Source organism: Mirounga leonina, unplaced genomic scaffold (genome assembly GCF_011800145.1).
Source record: "Mirounga leonina isolate KUSES-001 unplaced genomic scaffold, KU_Mleo_1.0 Mir_125, whole genome shotgun sequence".
Taxonomy (NCBI): domain Eukaryota; kingdom Metazoa; phylum Chordata; class Mammalia; order Carnivora; family Phocidae; genus Mirounga; species Mirounga leonina.
The window spans coordinates 41,377,947-41,404,991 of NW_023270305.1; the positions used below are offsets into that span (position 1 = coordinate 41,377,947).

Genomic DNA, 27,045 nt, shown 5'->3' on the forward strand with positions numbered 1-27,045 from the left:
TACTACACCTGGTGTTCAGATAATCAGAATGAAGATACATTCAGACGTTCTTTAGCAAATAGTCCATCAGAAGTGAAAAATCTTAATCGTGGGGGGGGGGGGGGGTCTCCCAAATTGAATGAAAAAAGGGGATAATAAGACAAAAGGGGGGGGCGGGAAAAGCAGAAACATAGATGAGAAAAAGGCCATCTCCGTTTTGTCCCTGCATATGCAGATCTAAAAGCTGATGGCCTTTGAACATTATGCAGGTGGCAGGAGGAGACCAGGCCAGGCTCTACTGTTGCTGTTAGGGCTTCAGTGGTGCGTCTACACGTACAGTGGGAGGGCGGGGTTATAGGTAACCTTAAATACCACAATCTGGGCCTGGCTCGGGGTGGGGGGGCAAGGGGAAAAAAGGACCCACTCTGAATTTGAGTGCAAAAAATAAATATAAAATTTATTAAAACACCCACAATATTTTAAAGATACCAGGAGTAATACAGTTCACAAACCCAGTTGTTTGTGTAAATTATAATAAAATACAAATCAAAAAAGGATACATACTTGCAATTTCTAGGCACCCTAAATTAAATTTACTGAAACACTGGGGGAGAAGGGAGGGTAAGGAGGGGTAGCTCAGGAGGCAAACCAATAAAGTGGGAGGAAAAAATATTAACAAAAAGTTAAAAATTATACAAAATAAAATTATCAGCATAAATTTACTGTACTAAGAATATCTACAGTTTAATAATACACATCCTATTGCCTTGAGACATTGCAAAAATCTACCATTCATCCATCAACCCCAGATAAACTTCATTTCAAGTAGCCACAGTTACAAAGTCAAGACGGAATATTCAAGTATGGTTGTTAAGTTCACCTCCATTGGAAGCCAAGTAACCAAACAGGAATTCAAAGAGAGAAGAAATAAAACACATCAAAAAGCTACAGGGGTTCTAGATTAAGTCTAATGCGTTAATATGCCACAGTTTGACCTGCCCTTATTTCTTTTATAATTAGAATATGCGAAAAAGAAATGACATCACTCCTGTTTTTCTCCTCCTTTTTCCCCTCGAAAGAAAGAAAAAAAAAAAGGTACTGGAATCAAGAAAATTTGGATGTTCAAATGAGCCCAATGGTATTTTTTTTAAATTCCCATGTGAATAGTGATGAGTTTTCCCTGAATGACGACGGGTAGTCAAAATGAGAAGAGCGCAAATGATACCGCTACAAAAAGCATCCCTGATATCAGAATAGAAGCGAATGAGGAAGTAGGCCAAATCACTCACTGATCCTTAGGCAGAAAGCAACTTCAGACCTCGCATTTCTGTGCTGCAGTCTCTGCTCGGGGGAGAAGCCTATTGCTTGGCTCTGTGGGAAGGGCCGGGAGCGCCAAGACAGGGTCTCAAGTGGAAACACTCTATGCACGCGTGGGTGTGGGGCTGGATAACCTACGCTGGGATACGCACCTCCAAACATTTTGGTCCAGGGTATGTCGAAGTTGGCCGAGTGCTACAGCAGATGCCTCTGGCTAATAAAGTAGGTTTTGAGGAGGTCATTTCAAATGACAGCAACAATGCCTGAAAAAGCTCAATGAGATGGGCATAGGAGATTCACATTTTATCCGAAAGCAAAACTTACAAAGAAAATAAAGTCAACCACACTCCTTCCTTTAGATGTTCTGCCATGATTAACTGCTGAAGAGTGAAAAATAAAAGGACCCCAGAATCTTCAAGGTCAAGTCAGTCATCAGATGGACAACCTGCAGGTATCAGACCCTCACGGAATCTACTTTACTGAAGTTGTCACAATGTCCTGTTTTTGAGGTATTTAAAAAAAATTATTGTGACAGTGGATGACACAAAATGGGGCTTCCTGTTACGTTTCTCAAACATTAGCTTTTGTGGACCCAAGAGGAAATGTAGAGTAGCACCAACTAAAAAGCAGCCTCAGTGGCATCAAGCGAGCAAAGCAAGCTCCTTCCTTCAGTTGGAACACGAGGAGGGACCGGCAGGAGCAACGCTGGGGCAAGGGCTGTGAGGAGCAAAGGAACGAGCCTGCTGCCCGCCGCGGCCCTGGCCAGCGCCAGGGGAGGACCGAGGTCCAAGAGGAATGCCTTTGAGACCCTCAGAGGTGCCTACTTGGCACCGTGGGCTGCAGGAGGAAAACGTGAGTCCTTGGCTACGAGAATGCCTGCCATGTTGGAAGGGGCAGGAGTACCAGACTCCCCTTCCTTTCTCATCAGGCCCGAGAGGACAGATGAGTCACCAGAGCACCTGCCAAGCCAGGCCGGCCCACTCCCGTCGTGGTCAGGGAGCTAGCTGCCTTCAGAACTTGCCTTTCTGTGTTCGGCCACCAAGGGAAGAAGAAGAAAACGAAACAGAAAAACTGCTCAGAGCAGGTTTTAGCACGGTAAACAGAGGTCTAAGGAGACAGCACCAAACGGGGGATGGGGGGAAGCCAAGAGAGACTGGAGCCCACCTTGTTTTTGGTTGGTTGTGGTTTCAGAACCTTGATAGCACCTCAGCAGGACAGGATCAGGGACAGTCACATTGAAACACCATAGCACCATTTTATTTAGACTATTTCAATTCATAAAAATGCTTCCTAGTCCATAAAACACACTTCAGTAACAAAAGGAAAGAGATTGGTTGAGGCACGTCAGGGATATCACTTAAATTTTCCACCAGCATCCCCTTGGTTTTGAGATCTGGCGGTGGTTCCACGTCACAAAGTCTGGCTGGATTTCTCTCCGTGAAATCAGGTTACCATCTCCTCCTCCTCAAGCATCCTCACACATCTAGCGCTGTTTGGTACAAAGCACTTGAGCTCTGCTCCTTTCCTGGCTTTAGCACTTTAAAAACCCCTTGCTCTGTAAACTACCGTTTCCAAAAGAGGCTGGCGGAAGGACCAAGACGGGGCAGGGTATGATCTCTTTCCACGCGCACCACGGCCACCCCGGCAAGCGGGCCAGCAGTAACCACGAAGCCGGCGTGTGGGAAACGTAGGCCCTGGCAAAAAAAAAAACACACCCAAAACAAAACCCGAACGACAACAGAAACAACAAAACCTCAAAATCCATGAAACAACTTTAGTCAAGATTTCTGATGATGGGTTCTTGAGCTAGCACCAGTTATTTTGTGAGAACCTGCCACAAAGCGATTATTTTAAAAAATCTCTTAGCACAGAACTTTGCAAGCACTTCCCTTGCATGCAAAAGGCAGGGGAAACCAAACAAAGGGAGAACCAGACATTCGCACTGCATGTGGATGGCGTCTGTGGACAGGGCACGCTGGGGAGAGGGCTCCAGGACTCCACCGTTTCTCCTTGCTATAATATTACTCTAAAACTTGGTCATGCTGTTAGGTTCTTTCGTTGCAATGGCTTTATTTTTCTTCTCATGATAAAAATGTCTGTTAATCATCTTTAGGACTTAAAAAATGATAGTACCAGTAAAAAATAAAAATTTGATTTTTCTCTTTAAGAAACCTTCAGCAGCAAGGGGGGGCAATAAGGAGCTGTGCATAGTTACTTTTTAAATCTACGTCTAAAGCATGCTAATTTTAATGACTGAGATTTGAGGTAGGTTATACATGTAGTGTGTAAAAATCGGCATGGACTCGAGCATGGCAACAGCACCACCTAATTTCTGAAACACCATTCTGAGGGGAATGGGAGCATCCAATGGAGACTGCCTCTTGACTCACCTCGCAGCAGCCTATACGCGAGTCGAGAAAGTTACAGACCAAAGGCTGTTGGGGCTGCCGGGACAGACATCACCTGCTTTGAGCTTGTTATCGGTTTCTCCTTTCATCTAATGGCTTTTGCTACCAAAGGGTGACGAGGGGAAGTGTATATTTAACAGACATCAGGAAGATTCACACATGCCAAGTATCCGAATCACCTGGGTTACACTCGGGACCTTCCAAACCAACAGCCAACCTGGGGTTTTCCCGGGTCACACAGACGGTCACATTCTCCAAATGTTTCGTAAAATATTGTATTTCTTGCTTAAGATCATTTAAAATGAAGTTTTCAAGGCACCCCCGCATCTACCTAAGCACGGAGTCAAATGAGACCTGCATAAAAGTACTGATGCGATAAGCAAAATAGCATTTAAAGGACCCAACTTTTCCTCAAAACTAGAAAATTAGCATGCTTATTAAAGACTCTGCTTCCTTTAGCTTGTCAAACTGAAGGTCAGAGGTTTTCCTATAAATCTGAGTTCTGAATAATTCTAAATCCTGATAAGCTCTTGGGTATTTATTTCAAAAGCAATAATATTTCATTTTTGTCCTGTAAAATAAATGCAACTTTACAGAATATGGTAAAAGTGAAGGATAGACAAAGCACGTTAAATATTGAGCTACTATTTACAATTTCTCCCACAATTACATGTTAAAACATACTTTTTTTTTTTTCAAGTTGCTGTTTAAATCTAGGCAAAAGTGCTTAAAAAAATCTTTCACTATGTACAGTTAAAACCAGACCACATAAATGCTCAGGACATCTTACAGCGACTCTCCGCCAGTGCTCCTGACCGGTTACGGCAGACACCCGGCGGGTCGGTTCTCAGCTCTTACACAAGGCACCTGGAAGCTCAGGAACTTGCCTTTAGCATCGTCATCTGATTGTTAAACTCGTTTTACGAAGACCCACATCTGAATAAAACTGCTCAATAAATATCTGACATGTATCTCAGGGCTTGGTTGTCATTCACTGTGTGGCCATATTCCCCTCTCTGTGCCCTGCTGAAGCCTCCCACTCACCACACACATCCACACGGGCAACCTGATGGAAATGTCACTCACACCACAGGAAAAACAAACACGCCAGGAAGTCTGACTTGCTGTCCACGACTGTTGCTTCTACCAGTCAGGCCCAACTGCTCTCCACAATGTTGCAACAATGAAGCACCACATTCTCATTTCGAAGAACTGAACGAATGCACCAGATTTTTAGAATGGGCAAGTTAAAGTGGGGGGAAGGGGAAAGGAGAAGATGATCAACTGGAGAAATGGCACCAATTAGGGAGGGAAATCATAGCTACCTGCTGAAAACGTTGGACTCCTGCATTTTAAGATTGCTGAGTGCGAGCCCGCCCCGCCCCGGGATAGCGTGGAGGGGGTGGGCTTGGGTGGTGAGGCCTGCACCATTGTCCAATGTGGAAATCCAGGAAGAGAGATGCGTTAACTGCTGTTACACTGGTGTGCTGAGCTCCCACAGGACGCGACCCGCCCCAGGGTCGAGGAAGTCCCAGCACGATACTACAGCACCAGGCTCTGCACAGTGCCGAGCGACGGGGCGACACTGGCTTTTCACAGCTTGGGTTCAACTTCTTGTTTTTAGAGATACAGTAGCCCTTTTTCGATATCAGCATAAGCTTTGGGGCATTTTTTAAAAAATAAACTGCCACTAAGACAAATTCCTTCAGCCCAGTATTCATTGGTTTGTCAACCCGGTGGAAATGGCTCCTAAGAGCCTCTCAACTCCAGCTCCATCAAGGAGGTGCTGCCTAGGGAACCGTGACATCATGTGACTTGATCGATAACGGACAGAGAGGATTCAGTGTGGAGACTAGCAAGCTTGAAGCTGTCTACTTCCAACCTGGTTTCTGGGGGAAATCTACGCCAGCATCTCTGTTGCCTGGCCTGGGGGTGCACCTGCCTCCCCGGTCCCCGACTCCAAGCCGGTGACTGGAAAAGGGACCCCAGATGTTTTTCTACAGATTCTCCCATCCTACTGGAGGGGACAGAAGCTGTCCTGAGGGCTCCCTCCCCTGAAGGGAAGGCATATCTGTCAGAAGGGATGGACCAGGGTGGCTACAGTCTGCACTTGGCTCATGAGGGGCAGATGGCTGAGAGAACCTTGCCAGCTCCCAAGACGGCCAGGCTCGCTGGGCCCAGCAAGACTGGGCAGGAATGAGCGCTTTTGGCCCTTCCTGCCGCTCCTTTACCATTACTATCGTCGCTTTTTAAAAAATCCAATAAATACACATTTTTAAATGGAATTTAAAACTACTCCTTTGTGAAAGGACACTATAAACTTTCTTTCCATTATTGTGATATACAAGGATAGAGTTTTAAAAACAAGAGGAAATAAAAGCCCCCCAGACAAGGGGGGGGGGAGAAAAAAACCAACGTGGAGATATAAATATTAAGATCACGAAAAAAATCACCCGACAGCCGTAGTTTCTTCTTCAAAGTGCTGGGGAAGTGGGGGGGAGGGGCGGGGCGGGTCAGTTCTGAGGTTTGGACCATAAATACATATATATGCACATCTATATATGTATATATAGATAAAAAGACTTCTGCACCCCCAACCCGCCCCCAGGCGTGAGGGCAAAAGCACCACAGAAGCAGCTCGGGCCGGGCCCGACGCTGAGGTACGCTGGCTCCCTGGCTCCCTGGCACCTAGATCCAGCGGCTGTAGGGGCCGGTGACCTTCGTGTAGGCGTAGGAGGACACGGTGACTGCTGAGTCTGTGGGTACGGCCAGCGCCTGCCGAGTGGGGACGAGCCCCTTCTTCTCCTTATGCTGGGGCTCGGCCACCATGGCACCCCCCCATTTGCGCTTCTTCCCATAGAGCTTGGCCTCCTGCTGGCCCAGGCCCAGCCGGGCGGCCTCTTCCTGTCGCGCCCGGGCCCTCTCCGCCAGTTGCTTCATCTTGGCCTCCCAGAGGGCCAGCCCATGATTGGGCTGGTTGAGGTTCTTGTGCTGGTAGAAGACCAGCGAGATGCGGGTGGGGTGGCAGCGGTTGGGTTTCTTGAGGGGTGTGGTGGCATGCAGCTCCCGCCGGGCACACTCGATGAGGATTGAGCCGTGAGCGGGGGCCACGGCCACGCCGCCGATGTTCTCGTCCAGGAAGTTGTGTTCACTGTCAGACCAGAGCTCCTCCTCCTCCTCCGCCCCGCCACTCTTCTCCTCCTTCACCGCCCCCTTGTCGGGGGTGTCCTCGGCAGTCCCCTCCTCCAGGCTGAAGGGATCCCACAGCTTTTCCTCTGACTTCAGGGCCCCGAAGAGCTTCTCACTGGAGCCCAGGGGCATGCTGAAGGACTGCCAGGCTTTGTCCAGCTGGCTTGCCCCCGGGGTTGGAAGCCGTCCCTCCTCTCCTTTCAGGGGGCTCCACAACTTGTCTTGGAACCCAGGACCGCTTTTCAGGGCAGAGTTGAAATCCCCGGCCCCAATCCCCCACGGCTTCTCCGTCAGGCTGGGCCCGGCCAAGGCCGAGGTGTTGTTCCCAAACTTGCAGGGGCTCCACGGTTTGCCTCGAAGCCGCCCTCCAGGCTGGGGGGCTGGCTGCTGCCCCTCGCCGGGGAACAGCCCCCACTGGCCATCTGGGAAGTGGGAAGGGGTCAGGCAGCTGGCCCCATAAGAACTGAGCTTGTCGGGGATGATGGCAGGGCTCTCCCCAGGATGGAACACACCCCAGCTGCCACCCACACTGTTAGTCCTCTTGGGGGACATGCTTGGGCCTCCTGAGTACTGCCCCCATAGGTGATTGGGTCCCCCATTCTGGGAAGCCTCGGGCAAAGGTGTTTTGCCCATCTTACCAGGGTCTCTGGGTATAGACTCAGCCTGGACCAGCGGGTCTAGTGGCTCTTGCTTGATGGATCTGTTGTAGCAGTTGGAGCTCGGTGCAAAGGGAGAGGGGTCCCTGGATGCTGGGTGGATCTGGGGAGCCTTGGGAAGCAGATACTCCTTGGGGCCTGGATAAGCAGGCTGCTGGTGGTGAGGAGTGGGGTGGTGGGTGTCCGTGGGAACAGCCTGGCCAGGCAGCTCGGCAAACTCAGCACCACCGTAGGCCGGGCTCAGGCTGTTGTGCAGAGCGTGGAGGTCTGGCTTCTTCTCAAAACTGCTGCCGCCGCCACCGTGTCCCCAGGTGCCGGGCCCCAGGAACTGTGAGGGGAAGACGGGGTTGCTGGATGGAAAGCCATAGTAGCTGAACGACGGAAGAGCATACTTGGAGTGGAAGCCGTTGACGGAGGTCAGGCCGGGCTGTGCATAGTAGGAGTGGCAGGAGTACACGCTATTCATGCTGTAGGGGTCGGACGGCCGGCAGCTGCCCAGCACCGAGTAGCTCTCCACCACCGCGTTGCTGCTGTACTTGAAGGAACTGAAGTGGTTCTGTGGCTCCACTTTGAGGGAGGGCTTCAGGCCTTGCGGGGGCAATCCAGCCTTCAGAGCCAGGCCTGGGGAAGACAGGAGGCAAGACCAAGAAGGAGCAGAGAGAACCACAGACCACAGGGGCCCGGAGCAAGAGGACTGGGCCTGGAACCTCCCTCTTCCCCTAAGGGGTTCTCAGCCCCACGGAAGCCCCGGGAGGAGCCCCCTGCAGCACTCCCCCTCCTCCCTTCCCTGGCGAACCCCACGGGTCCTCACTGGCTCAGGCGACGCGAGAGCGGCCCACGCGCCCCTGCAGACCACGCGTCTGAGGCCCTGGCACACTGTGTGGACGCTCAGGCAAGCTGGAGGAGAAGCCCAGCTCCTCTGTGGGAAGAGGGGACCCCCCAGCTCTGGTGTCCTAGGGCTGCCGTGGATACTGCGCTGACTGAAAGCTAAGAGAATGTGGGGTTCAGAGGGCTGAGAGAGGCCCCAGGACTCTGGTCTGGAGTTCCATCTAGAGGCAGGAAGAGGGGCAGGGAGGGAGCTGTCCGGGGCCACACCCCCACCCCGACGGTGCCGCCTCTGGCGGGCACCCTCTCCCCACACACCTGGGTCGGTGGTGACACCGGCCAGCTCGAGAGCTTCCTGTTTGATCTTCTCGGGAGTGCTCAGCTTCTCCTTCTGAATCTTCTTCTTCTCCGCCGCCGCCTTTCTGGCTTCCAGCTGCCGCTGACGGCACGACTTGGCAGGCTCAGGCAGGCGCCGGACCTCGCGGGGGAAGGCGGTGAGCACCTGGATGGCCCCGCTGCCCACCTTGGCGTTCTGGTTCTCCTCACTGCCAAACTCGTCCGTGTTGGCCATCTTGTACAGGGGGAGCACGTGCAGCTGCTCGTCCTCGGGAATCTTGCCCACGCAGCGATTGTCTTCCTTGGTCAGGGTGCAGACCTGCCCCAAGCAGACAGAGGGAGGGTGCATGGGGTTGGGGGCGCCGAGCGCTGGGGGCAAGGGCTGAACATCCGCAGACAAGACCTCCCCCCCGCTTCCGCACACAGTCCCAACACCAGCCAGCCACTCTTTCTAGAGTGTCTAAAAGCATGTTCCCCCTGGTTCACAGAGTAATAGTATCATCAGCATTTAGAATCTGCTCTATAGCTTTCAAAGGACATCCACTCACTTTGTCCCGTGCGACCCTCAGGGGGCTGGGAGGGGGCCTGGTCGGGACTGGCAGCCATGCTCTGCCCTCCAGCGGGGCATTCTTGTCATTACGCCTCATCACCTCACCGAGCCTCAGACCCCACACCCTTATCCTCCGCGCCCTGAACACGCAGCCTCCTTGTGCTCTTAAAATACCTTGTATTAAAAACTACATGTGCTGCTTATAGAAAATTTAGGCCAGCACAAAGGATGTAATAATTATCTCCATAATCCCACCATCTAGAAATAATCACTATAAACATGTTGATCGTATTTGCATACACACATACCCAAACTCGCTTTTTGATAATGAAATAGGATCGCATTATGCATGTAACTTTATAATAACTTCTTTTTAAACAGTATGAGTATTTTCTTATGCATTATTCTCCCCAATGTGATTTAAAAACTTGCATCATATTATTCTACTGTATCAATGTATTCTTTTAAACCGTCATCACCATTAAAACTTGTTTCCAATTTTTTCCTATCATAAACAATACTTTTATACTTTCAGCTAGATTTTCTAAGACACATAATTCCTTGGAAGAAACTCTGTGAAGTAAAGGGCTACATGTTGCCAAACTGCCCTCCAAAATGATTCTCCTCAGTGTTTCACTCATACTGACAGAAGGGGAGTTTCCATTTTCCTACACTTTTGCTTGTAATTTTGCCATTCACTTCTGAAAAACATTTTGCTCATTATCGAAATGTATCTATCTCACTGTTGGTCTGCAATTCTCTGATTACTAATGAGGTTTGATTTTTTTTTTTTTTTCCCTCTCAAGTTTACTCTTTACTCTTGTGTTGACTATATTTTATTTTCTGTGTTCTTGATGTTTTGGCATTTGGGACCTTGACCCTGGAGGGGCTGTCCTTCCCCAAAGACTAGCTAATGCCTAGAGATAGCAAATGACCTCCTTTGGGTGCACTCTGATATACAAACCAACCAATCAAGAGCCCACACAGCCAACTCTCTCTTTTACCAAACTCCTGCATACTGAGCCAATATTCCCACTGCCCTATATCACCCAGGGCCAGGGAAGACAACTGCGGACCACCCCTATGGCCCAGAGCCCCCAGAAACTACCCAAACTCTCCAATCCTCAGCTTACTCTGCTTTCTACTTTGCCTTGCCCACTCCTTTCCACAGAATCTCCAATAAAGGCTCTGGGCCACACTCTCCCCTCTCCCCACTGCCTCCTGACCAATCCCGGTGCTTCCGCGTGGCCCAGCATGTGCTCCTGAAGGCTGAGGACAAACTTCTGTCCTCTTGACACTCATGTCTGTGTCTGTCTTATCAGACTTGAGTAAAACAAAGCCTGGGTATATTTTAATACCACTCTTTTGTCTTCCTTTTTTTGTGACTTTTATGCCTTTTGCCCATTTTTATATTGGATTATCCATTTTAATCATGCATATAAAATAATCTTTGTGAAGATTATTCCCTTTGTCACTTGTTATAAATACTGTTTTGCAGTTTGGACTGGACTTTGTTTTGATCGTAGCGTTTTATTATTGAACAGAAACGGCTCATTTTTATGAAGTCAGCTGTATTCATCTTCCCCTCTATAGCTTCTCCTTTGGTGTCATGCTCTACCAAGTATGTTTCTTCCCAGCGTATGTGTGGCTCTTCAGACTTAATCTGCTCTGACCAGACACCCACATACCTTCTGGGTTGGACTGACCACAGCCCTGCTTCCAATCATTCCCTAAAACCCAATGTGATAAACAAAACAGCAAAGAATGAGAGATGACAGAAGTGGTGTTTCTCTCCCTAACACAGATAACTTACCAACGTCAACAGATGTGGTTATCCTTTTTTTTTTTTTTAGGACATAAAGGATAGTCACAAAGATAAAATTTAAATGGGTAAGAAATATAGAAAAAGATGTTCAACCTCTCTCATAATAAAAGAAACACAAATTGCAATGAGATCGTTATGTTCGCCACTCAGGCAGGCGAAGACTCAAGAAATTGAGAACGCCCTATGTTGCAAGTAAGCAGCACTCTAAGCCTCTAAATGTCCTTACCCTGGGATCTCAAGGAGATTATTCCACCACTGCACCGAGATGTGATAAGGCTGGACCCTCCCTCTGGTTTCTGGAGGGGGAGGCTGGACACACTCACTGTCCATACAGAGGGGGACAGTCAAACGACGGCAGAGGCATCCATGCAGCCTGACCACATGCTCAAGTAAGCCTACATCCGGGGACACAGAAGCTGTCCATCATGTAGTCTTGGGAAAGGCAGGGCATGGAGCAGCACATACACATAATGTGATCACGTTTGTGTAAAACATATATAGCTGTACGCACGCACACATACAATCAGGTGCCTGAAAGGATAGTCATCCCGATGCTAACACTGGTCATGTCTATGAGATTTCACGCAATTTTTACTTTATACTCTCTTATATTCTTTACTTTTTTAAATAGCTTTTTAATTAGAAAAAATACTGTTCATTTTGAAAAAAGTTTGCTTTTTTTCACTCCAAACTCTACAAGCTCTGGAACTGGAATAACCTCACTGTGCTCCTACCTCCTGCTGTCTCCTCCTCCTTCCCTGACCCTCTCCTACATCCTGGAGTTCCCTCCCTTTCTGTTTCAGCTAGAAACCCTCACAGTGCAGTGTGGACAGGCGCCTGCCCCATCTTGCTTCGAGCCTTGGACATAAGGAAGGAGGACAAGGCAGAGAAATAAAATCTCAGAGCTGGGCCATCAATCCCTGTGTCAGACCCAAGCTACACCCAGACTCTGGGAGCCCCCTTTCAAATGAATCGCCAGGGCCTCTGCCTCTTCCATAGTTCCTCGGGGAGCCCTGCCTGCCCAGGACCCAGTTAAAAAGCAAAGAAGAGAGCTGGTATCATCCCTTCGAGGGGGGTTCCCCACTCAAGGCCAAACCATCCCTCTTCTCCAACTGTACTCATTCCTCCGGTGACTGCATCCGGCCTTGTGGCTGTAACTGGGAGCCAAAGGCTCTCCAGATACCCGCCTCCCCTGCCTGCTCTGCGTGTCCGCCTGGACATCTAGCAGGCCTCTCAAACAGTTTCCCCCCAAACTGGCCTTCTCTGCTAGTCTACAGCTCAGCACATCACCCCAACACTTGCCCTGGTGCGCAAGCAAAACAACTTGGGTGGTTCTCTTGTCCTTCCCTCTCCTATCCTGTATCTGTCCATCAGCAACCCCCCTTGGCTATACCTTCAAGATCACCCCAAGTCATCCAATTACCTCCCTCCCCACCCTCCCTCCTGCCCCAGCCCCATCATCTCTAGCCTGGACATTGTCCCAGCCTTTCAACTGGCCGCCTCCTCCAGTTCTCTCCCATCCACCCCTCCCCCCACCTCCACATACTTATTCTCCATCTGCAGGAGAGCAAGAGCGTGCTTCTGACTTCATAAATGAGATCCTACTGCTCTCGGCCGAAGAGCCCTCCGGGGCTTCCCCTCACACTTGGAGCATAGCCCACAGCCTCGCCTGCCTCCTAGGCTCCCTGTGACCTGATCCCTGCCTGCCTCTGAGCCTTCGCCCGTGCTGGTCCTTCTGCCTGGAGCGCTCCACCCCCAGACATTCAACCCTTTACTCTCTCGCTTCATTCATGTCTCAGCTCAGCTGCCCCTTCTCAGAAAGGCCTCTCTGCCCGCGGCGTTTCAAACAGCATCTGCTCTCACTTTCCCCCTTCCCCGACTCCATTTCCATCGCTACCAGATATGAATTGTGACTCCATTTCCATCACTGCCAGATATGAATTGTATCACATACTTGGACAGGACTTGGTCCATTTTATTCCCCAAGATCTAGACCAGCACCTGGGGCAAAATAAACATTTGCTCAATGGGTGAATCAAGAGATTGTTTGGATTTAAATCCAAGTGTTCACGGAGACCTGGAACCGTCTTTAGGTAACTGAGGGCCTCCAGGTGTCCAAGAGACTGCACTCTGCAGCATCCACCTGAGACACAGAGACAAGGCCGACCTGGCCCAACCACTCTGGTCCATGTATTTCTCAGAGAAGTGAGCAGGAGCAGTCTGGCAGAGCACCTCCCAGAGATCTGAGACTCTTGTCTCCAGGTCCCTCCCTACTCTGAGCCCACCTGTCTGCACAAACCAGTCCCCCTCCCAGGATCATCCCACAGGGAGCACTGTGACAGGTCCAGGGTTCCTTACCACGGTGCACCCGTTGTAGAGGTTATGCTGGTCCTTGTGGGCGTGGGCACAGAAGTCCATGCAGGCCGTGACCCCCGAGAAGGGCCGCCCTTCCTTCAGCCCCAGGCGGCAGTCAATCGCTATTTCCTCATTGGTCACCTGTGTGGACGGCCAAGGACAACTGCTTGTGTGACCTGAGGTCAGTGGCCTGGATTCTGCACTGGGGAGGTTAAGGACCACGGCTGCCTTGTGCATGGGCTGCAGAAGGTAGGCTTTCTGGCTGAAGCCTCTGTAGGAATGACTTCCTTCTGGGTTATCTCAAGTCCCTCTCACCTCATCTGGAAGATGCAGGGGTGACAGGACAGAGAAACTCGAGCCTCCCCCGGAGAAGCCAGACCAGAGGAGGTGGGAGATTACTAGCGGGGAGAGGCATGAAAGCAAGGGATAGAGGACAGATAGTCTGGGAAGCAGTTAGCTCAGTGTAAAGAAAGTATCTTATTCAAGACCTACATCATTACTCTCTCTCTAGCTGAGCTTTTCCCATATGGAGCACAATGGCAGGAGCTCAGTCTCCCACTTCCTGACTTCAGGGAGTACGGGCAGAGATGTGGATGACATGTGGGCAGAGAAAGGCCCAAGACCCCTTACCTGGTTCTGATAGGCCTGGGGGGCCAGCCTCTTGTACAGGGGAGCGACTTCGGTGGCCAGGTCCTGGAAACTCTTCCGGAGCACTTCTTCCTACGGAGAGAAGAGCAGTCACACGTACCCAGAGCATCCCTACCTGCCAAACTCTATATGCTGGAAGTTAACCTCCATCCTAGAACCACTGCGGGGCTGCTGGGAAGGTAGGAAGTAAGGTGCCATCAGGTGTCTTTACAGAGTTCCCTCTGGGAGGGGCATGGTGCCATGTGCGTTTTAGAGTTGGAGACATGGAAGCTCGGGAAAAGTCTCGGCCTGAAGGCCCAGCCACCGGGACTGCTCAGCTACTGCTCTTCCAGGCTCTAGCTCAGTGCCGCTCACAACCCATACCACAGGTTGTTGGTTTTGAGTGCTCAGCATCCTAGGGCAGAAGGGTGGTGTGGCAGGCATGTGAAAACAGGAGCAACATGTGTGGCTTTTTCTTCCGGTGTTACAGAGGAAGATGGAGAGGAGAGGGGTGGTGAAGGTCTTGTGCTGGGAACTCCCCAGACCCGCACCATCGTATGTGGTAGTCACGAGCCATGTGCTGCTATTGAAATGTATATGAATTTTAATTAAAATGAATTCAGTCCCCCTGTTTTCCTAGTGACGTTTCAAATGCTTGGTGGTTCCATGTGGCTCCTGTGCTGTGTTTTTACAGAGAACACCTGCCTGCTCACAGAAGGCCCACTGGCTAGTGCCGCACCACTCAGAGCAGCACCTCAGCGACATTTGGTCAGGGTTTCAGGTAGCCACAGCCTGGCCCTCAGCGGTGGCAAGTAGAGCCGGCAGGGGGGGCCGGGGGCCTCCTAGAAGGCCTTGAGCACAGACATGAAGAGTTTACACAGAAAAAAAGAGGAAGACGATGGAAGAGAAAAAGAACCAAGCTTATAGAAGTGGAAATGTTAGATGGCGGCCAATGGCTCAGCTGTCCGTCCAGTTGGGCAGCCACCCCCAATCTCTGGCTGCAGTCCAAAGGCTGCCACCGACACAGTGGGCCCAAGGCCAGCACAGCACAGGGGTGAGGCTCGTGAGCTCTGGGGGAACCCAGGCCTGACTTCACCATTACTGCCATATGGCCTTGGGCAAGCCACCTGCCTCCTCCGTAAAGTGAGTGGCAGTAATGCCCAGAGCCTGGGGTATCATGAGCCTGGCTGAGAAGCACACCTGTGAGGCGCTGGCCCGAGTGCTCAGCCCTACGTAAGTTCATGGAATAGGGTGAGTAAGTGAGAGAAACTAAAGCAGTGCATTTTCACTCCTGGTAATTCTTACTTCCTGGGGTCCTGGGGCTCCTCTCTTATTGAAATAGCTGCATTCGCTGCTTCCAGGGGAGGGCAGATGCCACCATAAATAAAAGTCCAGTGTCAAATCACACTATTAGACTAGTTTGTGCAATAGTCTAAAAGCCAGGCTTTGGGGGTGCCTGGGTGGCTCAGTCGGGCATCTGACTCTTGATTTTAGCTTGGGTCGTGATCTGGGGGTTGTGGGATTGAGCCAAGCTCAGCGGGGAGCCTGCTTCTCCTCCCTCTGCTCTCGTTCTTTCTCCCACTCCTGCACCTTCTCTCTCTCTCATTCATAAATGAATAAATAAAATCTTAAAAAAATAAAAGCCGGGGCGCCTGGGTGGCTCAGTCGTTAAGCGTCTGCCTTCGGCTCAGGTCATGATCCCAGGATCCTGGGATGGAGTCCCACATCGGGCTCCCTGCTCGGCGGGAAGCCTGCTTCTCCCTCCCCCACTCCCCCTGCTTATGTTCCCTCTCTCGCTGTGTCTCTCTCTGTCAAATAAATAAATAAAATAAAATAAAAGCCAAGCTTTGAGGGAAAAAGTGTTCTGCATTTGAAAATGCTTCCTTTTACTTCTGAAAAGCAGGGCTGAGAACTCTGAGAAGTTTATTATATGTACAGTAGAAAAACACAGGCCCAAGGGGAGTCCCCATGCCCCGTGGAAAAGGGGGAAACCCTTGGGACAAGGAGCTTAAGGAAATGTGGAAGGTAGAGCCAGGGATCAAGATGTTGCCTAGACCCCCACAAGAGGACCCAGTACCCTACCTCACAGGAGCTCAGGCAGGAGGGAGGGGGGAGGCTGAAGGGGAAATGATGGGGAGCCCAGACAGGCCTGTACCTCCTCTGCATTTCGAACTCAGAGGGGAGCCCACCTCTCCGGATGGCCTTCACAAGCAGGACAACAGAGGGAAGGGGCAAGGCAGAAGGCAGCCTGGCCTGACGAGGCGGCTACCGCAAGGCCATACTATGTGGACAGCAGGCCAGTGCCTAAGAGCCAGGCCAGGCTCCCAGGAGGAGATAGCAAGGCCTGGACAGGTGGACAACCTCACGAAGAGGTGACCTGGCAGCCAGGCAAGACGAGGGAACTTGCCCCAGAAAATGGCCCACGGCCTCAAGGCTCCTCTTCCTGCTAAACCTCCCAGCCCCTGAAAGATGTCTTGGGCAGAATGAAGAGAAGAAATGACCTATGAAGGAGGTCGAATTCTGATGAGGAATTTGAACATTTACCATAAAGAGACTGTTTTAAAGCTAGAAGAGTCTGAGGTACCGGTCATTGATTAAGTTTTTCACTCCCCACACCCCTCCACACCACACCCCACAGCAAGAGGAGGTCAGTTAAAAAATAAATAAATAAAGCAAGTTGCATTTTCCGCACATCTGAGTCTCACGCGTGCTAATCCACCCTCCCTGCTGGACTATGAAAGGCATTAGGTGGAAGGGGACGAGCGGGAGGGCCCCACTGCTCTGTGGAGCTCTGCTCACCTCCTTGGGATTGTCCCCTGCAAGGCGGAACTTGCGCGGCGTCTTGCTGCGAGCGTATTTGCAGCCGTTGAAGTACATGCTCCAGGAACAACCAAAGGAGAAGGAGGCACCGCAGGTGCTGGGGTCTTTGCCTTGGCAAGCGCAGGTCCGGCTGCAACACACGTCACGTGTTAGGCATGCAGACACATTTTTTTGTTCCGAAATCTTCCTCCCTCTCCAGGGGGAGGTCCTGCTGAGGCCTAGTATCCATGGCCTCCCAGTGACTGGGACCACATCCTTCCCTGCCTTCAACTCCTTTCCCAAATGTCCTGGGGTGGAGAATCAGCTCCCACCCCTGAGCCTGAAGGTCTAAGAATCTGTTGTTGGGAGAAGCTCATGGGTTGTTTGAGGTAAGTGGGAAGAATCTAATCAAAACCCCAGTGAGGTTCATCCTCTGCCTTAACTCTAATATCATGACAGCTTCCGACACATTCGACACACACAGGGACGTATTGGAACACGCCCGCTTCCTTCAGGCCCAGGTGCTTCAGGCCTTTAAACACATAAACACAGACATGTAATTGTAACTCAACAGCTAATAAAATCTGGAAACAATCCAGAGGCCCCTCCACTGGGGCATGGATAACGCGCGGTGATGCATCCAGCAGCAGCATATACTACTCGGCAGCAACAAGGAATGAGCTACTAGCCCACAAGCCCAGGTGAAGCTCAGAGACGCTGTGCTCAGGGAAGGAAGCCAGACCCAAAAGGCTACACGCGGTCTGGTTCCATTTATAGAACATTCCTGAAAAGGCAGACCTATGGGGACATGAAGCACGACTGGTGGTTGCCAGGGCAGAAGGAAGGACTTGCTTCTAAAGAGGTGCGGGGGAACCGGGGGCAACGATGGAACCGTTCCGTATCTTGGTGGTGGTGGTGGCGGCTACAGGACTGTAAACATTTGTCCCTCTTCACACTTGTACGCCTGAAACTATTACGCTGTGCGTTAACTGGAATTTAAATAAAAGCTTAAAAAAAGCCCAAACTCTTCAAACCGTATACCTAAAAGGATGAATTTTTATTTATTTATTTTTTTAGTAAAAACACCTTAATTTAAAAAATGGGAAGAGACCCTAGAAGGGCAGGTTTCATGACCACCACTGACACCTTACACTTGCGGGACACTCACATACTTTTTCACAGTTGCTCCACCATTTAGAGCCCCAGAGCCCATGTGAGGTTCAACAACAGCGAAGCCAAGCCAAGGCAAGAGACCCTCTCCCGCCAGCACCGGAAGAACCCAGGTCAGGACTGTGGGGCAGCTGCTTTCATCACAGTCCTGACTGCAGGACAGACAGGCCCCAGTGAAGGGGGGGGGGGGCAGAGTCCCCTGCATCTGCTGCCCAAGGCCCTGCCGATGGCCACCTGGCCCAGCCGCCCCCACCCTTGCACGCGGGGACCACCCCCCGCCCCCAACCCCCCGCTCCCCACGTACTCATCGTTGAGGCCACATCTCCGGCTGGTGGGGTTCCCGTACTTCCGGAGGGTGTCGGTGAGCTCTTGGTAGAGGGTGTCTCCGAGGCTGCGGGGGATGCCCTCCCAGGCCAGGATGAGGATGACAATCACCGCATTCTGGCAGTGGTGGCCCGCCCGGTGCCGCACCAGGCACAGCAGCTTCTCCTCCAGCGTGTGCCTGCGGATCACCTGCAGGGACGCGGGGCGGGGTGGGCACTGTTCACTGTCAGAGCCTGGCCCCCACGCTCCTCTGCCTGGGACGCCACACCCCCCTCACCTCTGCCGACCAGACCAGGGGGTGCAGGTCTTTAGGGCAGTGTCGACAGCAATCATACAAAGAGACCGTTACCATTAGGGAATAATGAACACAAACGTTATTTTTTTAAGAGCAAAATAAAAAACAGTTACTACAAAATCTAAGTTATTGATGAGCTGCATAGGCTTAGCACTAAATATAGAGAGAGAAAATTGTGAGCCAAAATACATTGAGATTTTTTTTTTATGTAGTCCTAAAATATTTGCAGAGAAAATGCTGCTTATCTGTATGATTTTAGTTACAAAGCAAGGGCTTTGGTGCTGTGGAAATTTTTGGCAGTTTCTCAAAACATGTCATTACCATATGACCAGGCAGTGCCACTCCCAGGAATATACCCAAGGGGACCGAGAGCAGAGCTCGGGACAGGGGTTTATACACTCGTGTTCAGAGTATCATTATTCACAGCAGCCAAACAGCGGAAACAACCCAAGTGTCCATCAACAGATACGGATCAACAAAATGTGGCTTCTCCATACAATGGAGTAGTCGTCAACCTTAAAAAGGAAGGAACATTGGACACATGCGACAACATGGATGAACCTGGAGAACATCATGTTAAGTGAAATAAGCCAGACACTAAAGAACAAATACTGTATAGGATCCCGCTTACAAAGAGTGCCTGGAACAGTCAGATTCACAGAGACAGCAAGGATGGTGGCTGCCAGGGGCTTGGGGGGCAAAGAATGGGGTACAGTGTTTCTGGATTCTAAAAGTTTTGAAAATAGAGAGTGTGGTGATGACTGCATAAGAATGTGAATGTAGTTGGTACCACTGTGCACTTAAAAATGGTTAAAATGGCTAACTTTAGGTTATGTATAATTCAACACAATTTTTAAAAATTAGTAATATACCCCAAACCAGTGAGCTGTATACTTTGAATGGATGAATTGTATGGTATATGAATTGTATCTCAATAAAGCTCTTGAAGAACACAAAAACCAAGGGCCTGGGGCTCCACGCTGCACGGCTCCTCAGCCAGGCTCTCCCCCAACCCCACTCTCACTCACTCCCAGAACTCTGACCTGGCTCCCAAAAGGATATGGCACGGCGAAGGGCCCGGGAGCTGGGGGATGAGGTGGCTGACCTCCCCTAAGAACCCCAACTAATTCTGGGAGCTGATGAGGGCCCATGAAGAGGGGAAGGAGGAGGGCAGACTGGAAAGGGCTTTGAGGGGACAAGGACTCAAGGTGGGGGTTCCACAGAGGAGTCTACACAGGGGGCTTTCCTAAGTAGCTTCCTGCTCTAGAAGGGGAGCAGGTGGTTGGGGGTGGGGGAGAGTGACAGGGAGACCACTAACAAACATAACAAGCAAAAGTGGATAAAGTGCTGAACTAGGGCAGTGGGGAATGACACGGGAAAAGGAATGCATTCAGACACACTGAGGAGAAAGGTGGCTTTGGGACCATCTGACTTGGGGCTGAGGGAGAGGAGAAAGTCTTAAATGGATTTCCACTTTTGTGGCAGGGGAGAGTGGGTAGGTTGTGGGTTGTTTCGTGGTGAGTTAACTGGGAACGTGCCGGGGCTGAGAGTGGCCAGTTCTCATAGACCCCAATAGCCTGGGTCTGGGGGTCAGGAGATGCCTGGGCTGCAGACACACTCGGTCCTGAGTATGTCAGTGCAGGGAGACATCCAAAGAGGCAGCCAGCCAGGCAGGACAAATAAGGAGAGTGGGCCAGCCGGACAATTGGGGAGCGGTGTGGACCATGGCCACGTGAAAAAAGCACTTGCCCCTTCAAAAGAAATAAGCCAGGCCTCCTCTCCATCAGCCACTGCCTGGGGAGAATTTCAGCCTCGTACAGCCACCTCTCCCCATTTTAATAAGAAAACAGAGATCCAGACTTTACATGCAACCCCTCCCTTTAAAGAGTTGAGCATCTAATTCAATGTTTTAAACCATGGTAAAACATACAGGACATAAAATTGACCTCGGTGGCCATCGTTCAGTGTAAAGTTCAGCGGCTAAGTACGCAGCCGCCACCAGAACTCCATCCGCCTCTACGACGTCCTCTCATCCCAAACAGAAACTCTGTACCCATGGAACACTCTCTCCCCTCTCTCCTGCCCCAGCCCATGGTAACAACCACTCTACTTGCTGACCCTCCGTAGAGTGTGACTACGCGCAGAACCTCATACACGTGGAATCACGCGGAACTTGTCCTTTTGGGACTGGCTTAGTTCACTTAACGTAACAGCCTCAAGGTTCATCCATGTTGCAGCAGGTGTCAGAATTTCCTTCAAAATTTTAAGGGGCATCTTGCATGCTAAACAAAACACATCTCTGGCCCACGAGTTCCTACTTTGAGCCAACCCAGGGAAGCATCGGTGACATCATTATTTAAAAAAAAATTTTTTTTGGGGGGGGGGGGGAAAGTAACCTATGACCATGTCACTAAGTCATGCCGTGAGAGGACTCGCTGTGTGACTGCCCGGCCTCCGCAGACTGAGCCAGCCGTACCGTGAGCAGCTCTGCATGGCCCAGGTACTGGTAAGACAGCAGTCCCTAGGGGTGCCTGGTGGCTCAGTCGTTATGCGTCTGCCTTCGGCTCAGGTCATGGTCCCGGGGTCCTGGGATCAAGCCCCGTGTCGGGCTCCCTGCTCCGCAGGGAGTCTGCTTCTCTCTCTGCCTACCGCTCTCTCTGCTTGTGTGTGCGCGCACTCTTTCTCTCTCTGACAAATAAATAAATAACACTCTTAAACACACACACACACACACGACAGCAGTCCTGTCACCGGAGTTTCTGAGGCACCACTGTCAATGTCTGCTCAGCACACAGGGCAGGGCACTGGCTCATGGTGCCCACGTGTGATGTGTGTTCAGAGCACGCAAACATTTGCCAGTCCAAGCGGACATCAAGGCCACATCCTTTTGGTTTCCCAAGTGGCAAACACATAAACATGACAAGCACAAGCAGACAGCTCTCTGTGGCCACACCCTCACAGGCCTATGGCTACGCTCAAAAAATCCGTTAGAAAACTAACTAAAGTGGAGCTCCCTACCCGCACTATGAAGGAAGCCAGCAGGTCTGAACGCACAAAATGCAAACGTGAAAGGCCCATGGAAGGGCAGGAGGACACCAACGCCAATGGCTCACAAGCCACCACAGAACCACAGACAGCCCGCTCAGATTCTGTGCAGGAATTCCCTGGCCACTGTGCCCAACAGAAGCCCAAATCTGTCTTCCCGCAGCTCCCACTCTTGGTACTTAGTTTTGAGCCCTGGGTTTCCCCACGAGGTCTGTTCCACCGTGCCCTCAATGGGCCTTCAAATACCTGCCTCCTGCCCCCGGTCATCGGTACAGGCTGGCCCAAGCAGCATCTCCATGGGTCATAGTTCTACCGAAAGCCCACTTTTGCTGTCCGTGGTGTTTGCTTCTGGCGTGTCTCCATTTATACTGAGCCTTAGGAATGAGACCTGGGTCACTCCCTTAACTCCCACGCTTGGCGACTTCCATACCCCGTACAGGCCACCTTAAAACTGACAATTACCAGTGGGCTCCCTGGGCCATCCCACTGCTTTCTTAGATCCTTCCCTCAACACACATTTACTAGGTACCCATGATGAGCCTCAACTCTGTTCCCAAGGTCCTGGCCAGTCAAGTCCCGAATCTGTCAGGCATACTACTTTTAGATGAACGTACTGGTTAGGGGTTCTGGCGGTAAACAAAGACATGAACCTGGTTGGAAAGGAAAACCCAGGCTCTAGACATAAGACCAGAGAGGCCGGTGGGCAGGGAGAACCACGGGAAGTGTCCTCCACCACAGGCAGCTAGATGCTGCCACTTGCCCGTAGCCATGCTGCCACCAAGAACAATCTGCCCTTCTTTGCATTTATGGGTCGCCTCTCCGTGGAGGAGGGCAGGGAAAGGGGACACCTGTCCCTCTGCCAACTTCCAGGGAGGTGTAGATGAGCTCTACCACCAAAACAGATAGGGTATTTGGTGGCTGTGTAGGCAAACCAGAGAAGTCCACTGCACTAAGAGAGATGGCTAGAAAAGACCACCACACAACTCAGCACCACCCCTCTTCAAAATTTTAAGCTCACGGCTACCTGATGACCCCATGGCTGCTCTCGAGGACGGATTCTGCAGTGATGCTAAAGATCTCCTGGAGGACTAGAAAGGCAAGGTCAGAAAGCTGTGTGTGTGGCGGGGGGAGTGGGGGTCTCCGTCACTGCCGTTCCCCCTGCTGAGACACTCAGGCTGCCTCACAGGCAACAGCGGCTCAGAAGTCACGCAGATGCACAACCGTCCCCGACCCTGCCTGGAGGCCTAGTTCTTCTGGACGGGAGATGGGAACGCCAGTAGCACGCGCAGGGGCAGAAGAGTTAAACGGTCCACAGTGGGGCCCAGCCTGGAGTGAGAGGACATCTCTATGCCTCCCCTCAACCATGTCCCTGAGCCACGGGGAGAGTATGAACTAAGCGTACGGACTAGAGCATGTCTGAGGCCAGCCCAGGATTCCAGGGGCCGGCGTTTAAACAAAACGAGGACAGACAGCTCAGGCCGGGGGGAAACAACCTTAACCGAGCGCAGGTGCTGGCTCCAAAGATCCCCTGGACAGGAAGCGTGTCTGCTGGCTCTGCACAGCCCTGGCCTGCCTGTGGCGAGGGCGACGAGGCACAGCCCTAGCCACAGGGGCTCGACACTCACCCACTTGGCGATGGGACAGCCGCGCGAGCTCTTGCCCTCCTTCCCAGTGTAGATGACCTTCTCGATCCGGATGGCTTTGCCCTTCTCTCCGTACCTGGGGACGGAGACAGAAGCCACCGTCAGCACAGTGGAGCCCAGAGGAGAGCAGCTTGTGGTGAGAAGGCAAGCCTCTGTGCTTCAGCGTGGGTTTTGTTACCGTGGGGTCGACAGAGAAGGAGAAGAGCTTAAATGCGTGTTGTGTGCTGAGAGCCTCGGAGATGCAGCCGCCACGTACGGGCTCCCAGGGTCTCTGGCCCATCTGGCCCAGCTCTGTCCCAGGGCACAAGGGGCCGTCAAGCACAGCGTGCCTGAGGATTACCTCCGCGCCCCCAGGAGGGTGCTCAAGCCAGTGGCTAAACATGGGCCTTGGTAGCCAGCCCTGTTAGTTGAGTCACTCTGAGAGTTGGTGATTTGCACATTCAGTAGGCAGAAGAAGGTAAACGGGGAAAGCCTTGTTTTCTTTCCACAATCCCCAGCGGACATCTGAGCATGAGGAGGACAGACAGCTGAGGCTGGGGGAAGGGGCCCTCCCGAGCCCCAGCTGTGGTCGTGCCACACCCCGGACAGCACGCACATGCAGCACGCACATCCCGCACACACGCTTGCCCTGGTCTGCGCGCGCGCGCACACACAAGGATCCCGAGGCCATCTCCCCCAGAGGTGATGAAACCACGGTCCCCGGAGCTGAGCGGCCCAGCGCAAGGCCACACAACTCCGGTGCCACGGGCAACGGCAACTGCAGTGCCGGCCGGCCATGTTCTGCCTACAGGACCGTAGCCACGTGACTGAACTTCTCTAGGCCTCCATTTGCTAACCTGTAAAATGGACTTTGAAAGTCCAAGTCTTAGACTTGGAAAGAGAACAAAGAAGATCGTCCCCAGGGGGTGCACGGTTTCAGGTGCTTTGAAGTTCTTGGCACGAGGGAAGGGCTCACTGAATATTAATTCTCAACAACCTAAGTAGCCATCTGACTGAACCGTCTTATTTGTAATGGCTTTTTAGTTTCGGGCACGAAGTCCTATCACCTGCAAGCAGGGTCCGTTGTCACCTCCTCCTGTCCACTCCTCACGCCCCGTTTCAGGCTCCTGTCTCTCTGTACGAGCCAGGGCTCCGGAAGTGCTAACAGGCACCCTTCCTTATTTCTTGTCTCCACTAACATGCTGCTGACTCTTCATCACTGAGCGTGAAGCCAGCTGACTTCGGGAAAGAGACAGAGACCGCCTTACTTTGAAGGCGTTTCCTAAGGGTCTCCTGTTCTAAGGATTTTTAATCAAGAATTATTACTTTTACCAAAAGCACTTCTAGCATCAAAGGACATAGATGCCTGAATGGTTTTTTTTTCCTTTCATCAACTGATATGGTGCGGTATTGTAACAGACTGTCTAAATCAAACTATCCTTGTATTTCTGTAATGAATCCGAGTTGGCCATGCCCTATTATTTTTAATATACTATTTAATAGAGAGCAATGTTATCATACCTGCTCCAGTTTACATATTCTCTACACACGCACACACACAGTTACACATACAGGTATCCCTCACTTTTCAGAAGTTCATGTTATACCACTTTGCTCTTACGAACACCTACATCAGCCCCTAGTTTTTGGTAACTGGAAGAAATCCAAAGAGAATTTCTGCTTTTACAAAGAAAGGCAAAAAGCAAAAATTGCGTTCAGCGTTTGTTTCGCAATGAGCCATTATGGAGGCAGTGCGAGGCCCGAGCCCGGGGGCAAGAGTGGCCCCGTTGAGCTCCTTCCCCAGGAAATCCACTCAACATCCCAGTACCCAGTTGCCAGAGCTCTGAACTGTATCTGTGAGCATCTATGCTTTGTCTTGATTCATTCTGTGCATCCATTAGCCAGATGTGCCTTAAGGTATCAGAGAAGCCTAAAAGAGGTTATTTTGGGGGGCGGGGTCCAGGAATGCTCAAACATTTTTCCATATAAGTTAAAGGTAACTGCTTCTTCACTTTACTGCCATTTTTGGTTTAGGAAAGTTTTCCAAGGGATGCTCTACTTCTGGATAGTGAGGGAGACCTGTATTCTTTATCTCATCTGCTCCGCTTCCAGGATTCTCTACACCTCTGAAATAACTGTACAAATACACCAAGACTTAGGAACAAGATAGTCATTGTTGCATCAACTGAAAAATTAGAAACAACTTCAATATCCAGTATAGGACTGGCTAAATAAAATATAATAAATTTCCATATAATGGAAAACCATGTAGCCATCAAAAAGGATTTGATATAATTATATGCACTAACATGGAAGAAATTAAGCGATGGGGGGGGGAAGCAGCTGCAAACAGTAATCCCATTTGGTTTAAAATTTATATACATATGTGTAGCTATAAATGCTTAGAAAAAACTGAAGGGTAAGCATGTTTCTTCTGGATAATTGCTGGAGAGCTTTATTCATTCTTAGCTTTTTAAAGAAAGACTTTTATAGACAGGTTCTATTTTTGTAATTGGGAAAGAAAACAAATTATTTTTTAAAATACCGATGTACAGTTTCTTTGAGCTCATGGAGATCTTGAGTGAAACAGAGAAAGGGTTTCTGAGAATTAGCACGTGAAAATTCTATGGCTATGTGAGTCCCTTATAGAATGTGTCTGGGGACAGGACTCTGGGGAGTTGACATGGTATGGCCTGGCTCCAGAGGAAAAGACCAGATAGTGCCGCTTTTGTTCAGTTCCTGGAAAACTTTCAATTTCACAAATATTTATCAGGAAGTGGCCCCCAAGTGCAAAGCCTGGGTACTTGATGTGTCCTGGGGTCACTGTGGGAAGAACAGCCCGAGGTGTCCATGCTGCTCTCACCGAAACAGACGGGATATCGTGTTCCCCACAGGAGGGTGAGCTGAGGACACTGACGCGAGCTTTCTGACCAGTACCTTCCCCACCATCCCGCCCATGTGAGAAACACTTCCTGCACTGAACTGAATATTCAAGACCAAATAAAAGGGCCAAGCACTGTCTGAACAGCTAGACCATTTTTTTTTTTTAAATCAGAACTATGTCTGTGCTTAAAGACAACCAATCAACTCTGGATTTGGCTCTTTTTTTCTTAAATGTCTCACTCGATGGCCTATCCTTAAGATGATATTCTAGAACGTCTAGATGATGTTCATCCCCGTAGACAGATGAACTCCTAGACCCTAGGCAAAGTCTGAAAGGATAGGCTGAAACCTTATTCTGAGGGATAACTTGATCATCTTAGCAAGTGGTTCTCAAAGGGTGGTGCTGAGACCAGCATCACCTGGGAACTTGGGAGGAATGCAGACTCTCGGGTCCCATCCCAAACCTGCTGGGTCAGGAACTCTGGGGTGGGCCAGGGATCTGTGCTTTCATGCGTCCTCCGGAAGACTTTGAAGCATGCTCAAGTTTGAGAACCACTGATCTAAAGTTGGACTTCTTTGGAGTTACCTTTATCACACAATAATGAGACTAGTTCCCCTAAACTCAGAGGCTTTGCCAGCAAGTCCTGGTTCTCTGTTTTTCAAATAAACATTGAATGAACTCCTAGGCTACAGAGAATCCCCTTCCAGTTAGAGGACCCGGGGCTCTGCAGCACACCCTTCTCAGATATGAGTTCAACAACTGACTCAATTACCTATGTCAATGGGGACCTGGGTTCCCCACGTGTGGAACCCATAAATAAATTGGGAAAATATTTTAGG

At 50.7% G+C, this 27,045-nt stretch overlaps 1 protein-coding gene across 3 annotated transcripts in view; it reads right to left on the minus strand.

Moving 5' to 3' along the window:
• Nucleotides 1–409: 409 nt before the first annotated feature.
• TET3 (tet methylcytosine dioxygenase 3) overlaps nt 410–27,045 on the minus strand; it is a 97,922-nt gene continuing 71,286 nt past the window's right edge. For all 3 annotated transcript variants that reach the window (XM_035001280.1, XM_035001281.1, XM_035001282.1), the window contains 7 exons: nt 23,326–23,419; nt 18,341–18,549; nt 16,867–17,017; nt 14,071–14,160; nt 13,444–13,581; nt 8,693–9,029; nt 410–8,170 (listed from right to left, as the gene is read on the minus strand). In XM_035001280.1, the coding sequence (XP_034857171.1) occupies nt 6,393–8,170; nt 8,693–9,029; nt 13,444–13,581; nt 14,071–14,160; nt 16,867–17,017; nt 18,341–18,549; nt 23,326–23,419 (2,797 nt within the window). In that variant the 3' untranslated portion in view covers nt 410–6,392. The remainder of the gene's footprint in view (nt 8,171–8,692; nt 9,030–13,443; nt 13,582–14,070; nt 14,161–16,866; nt 17,018–18,340; nt 18,550–23,325; nt 23,420–27,045) is intronic.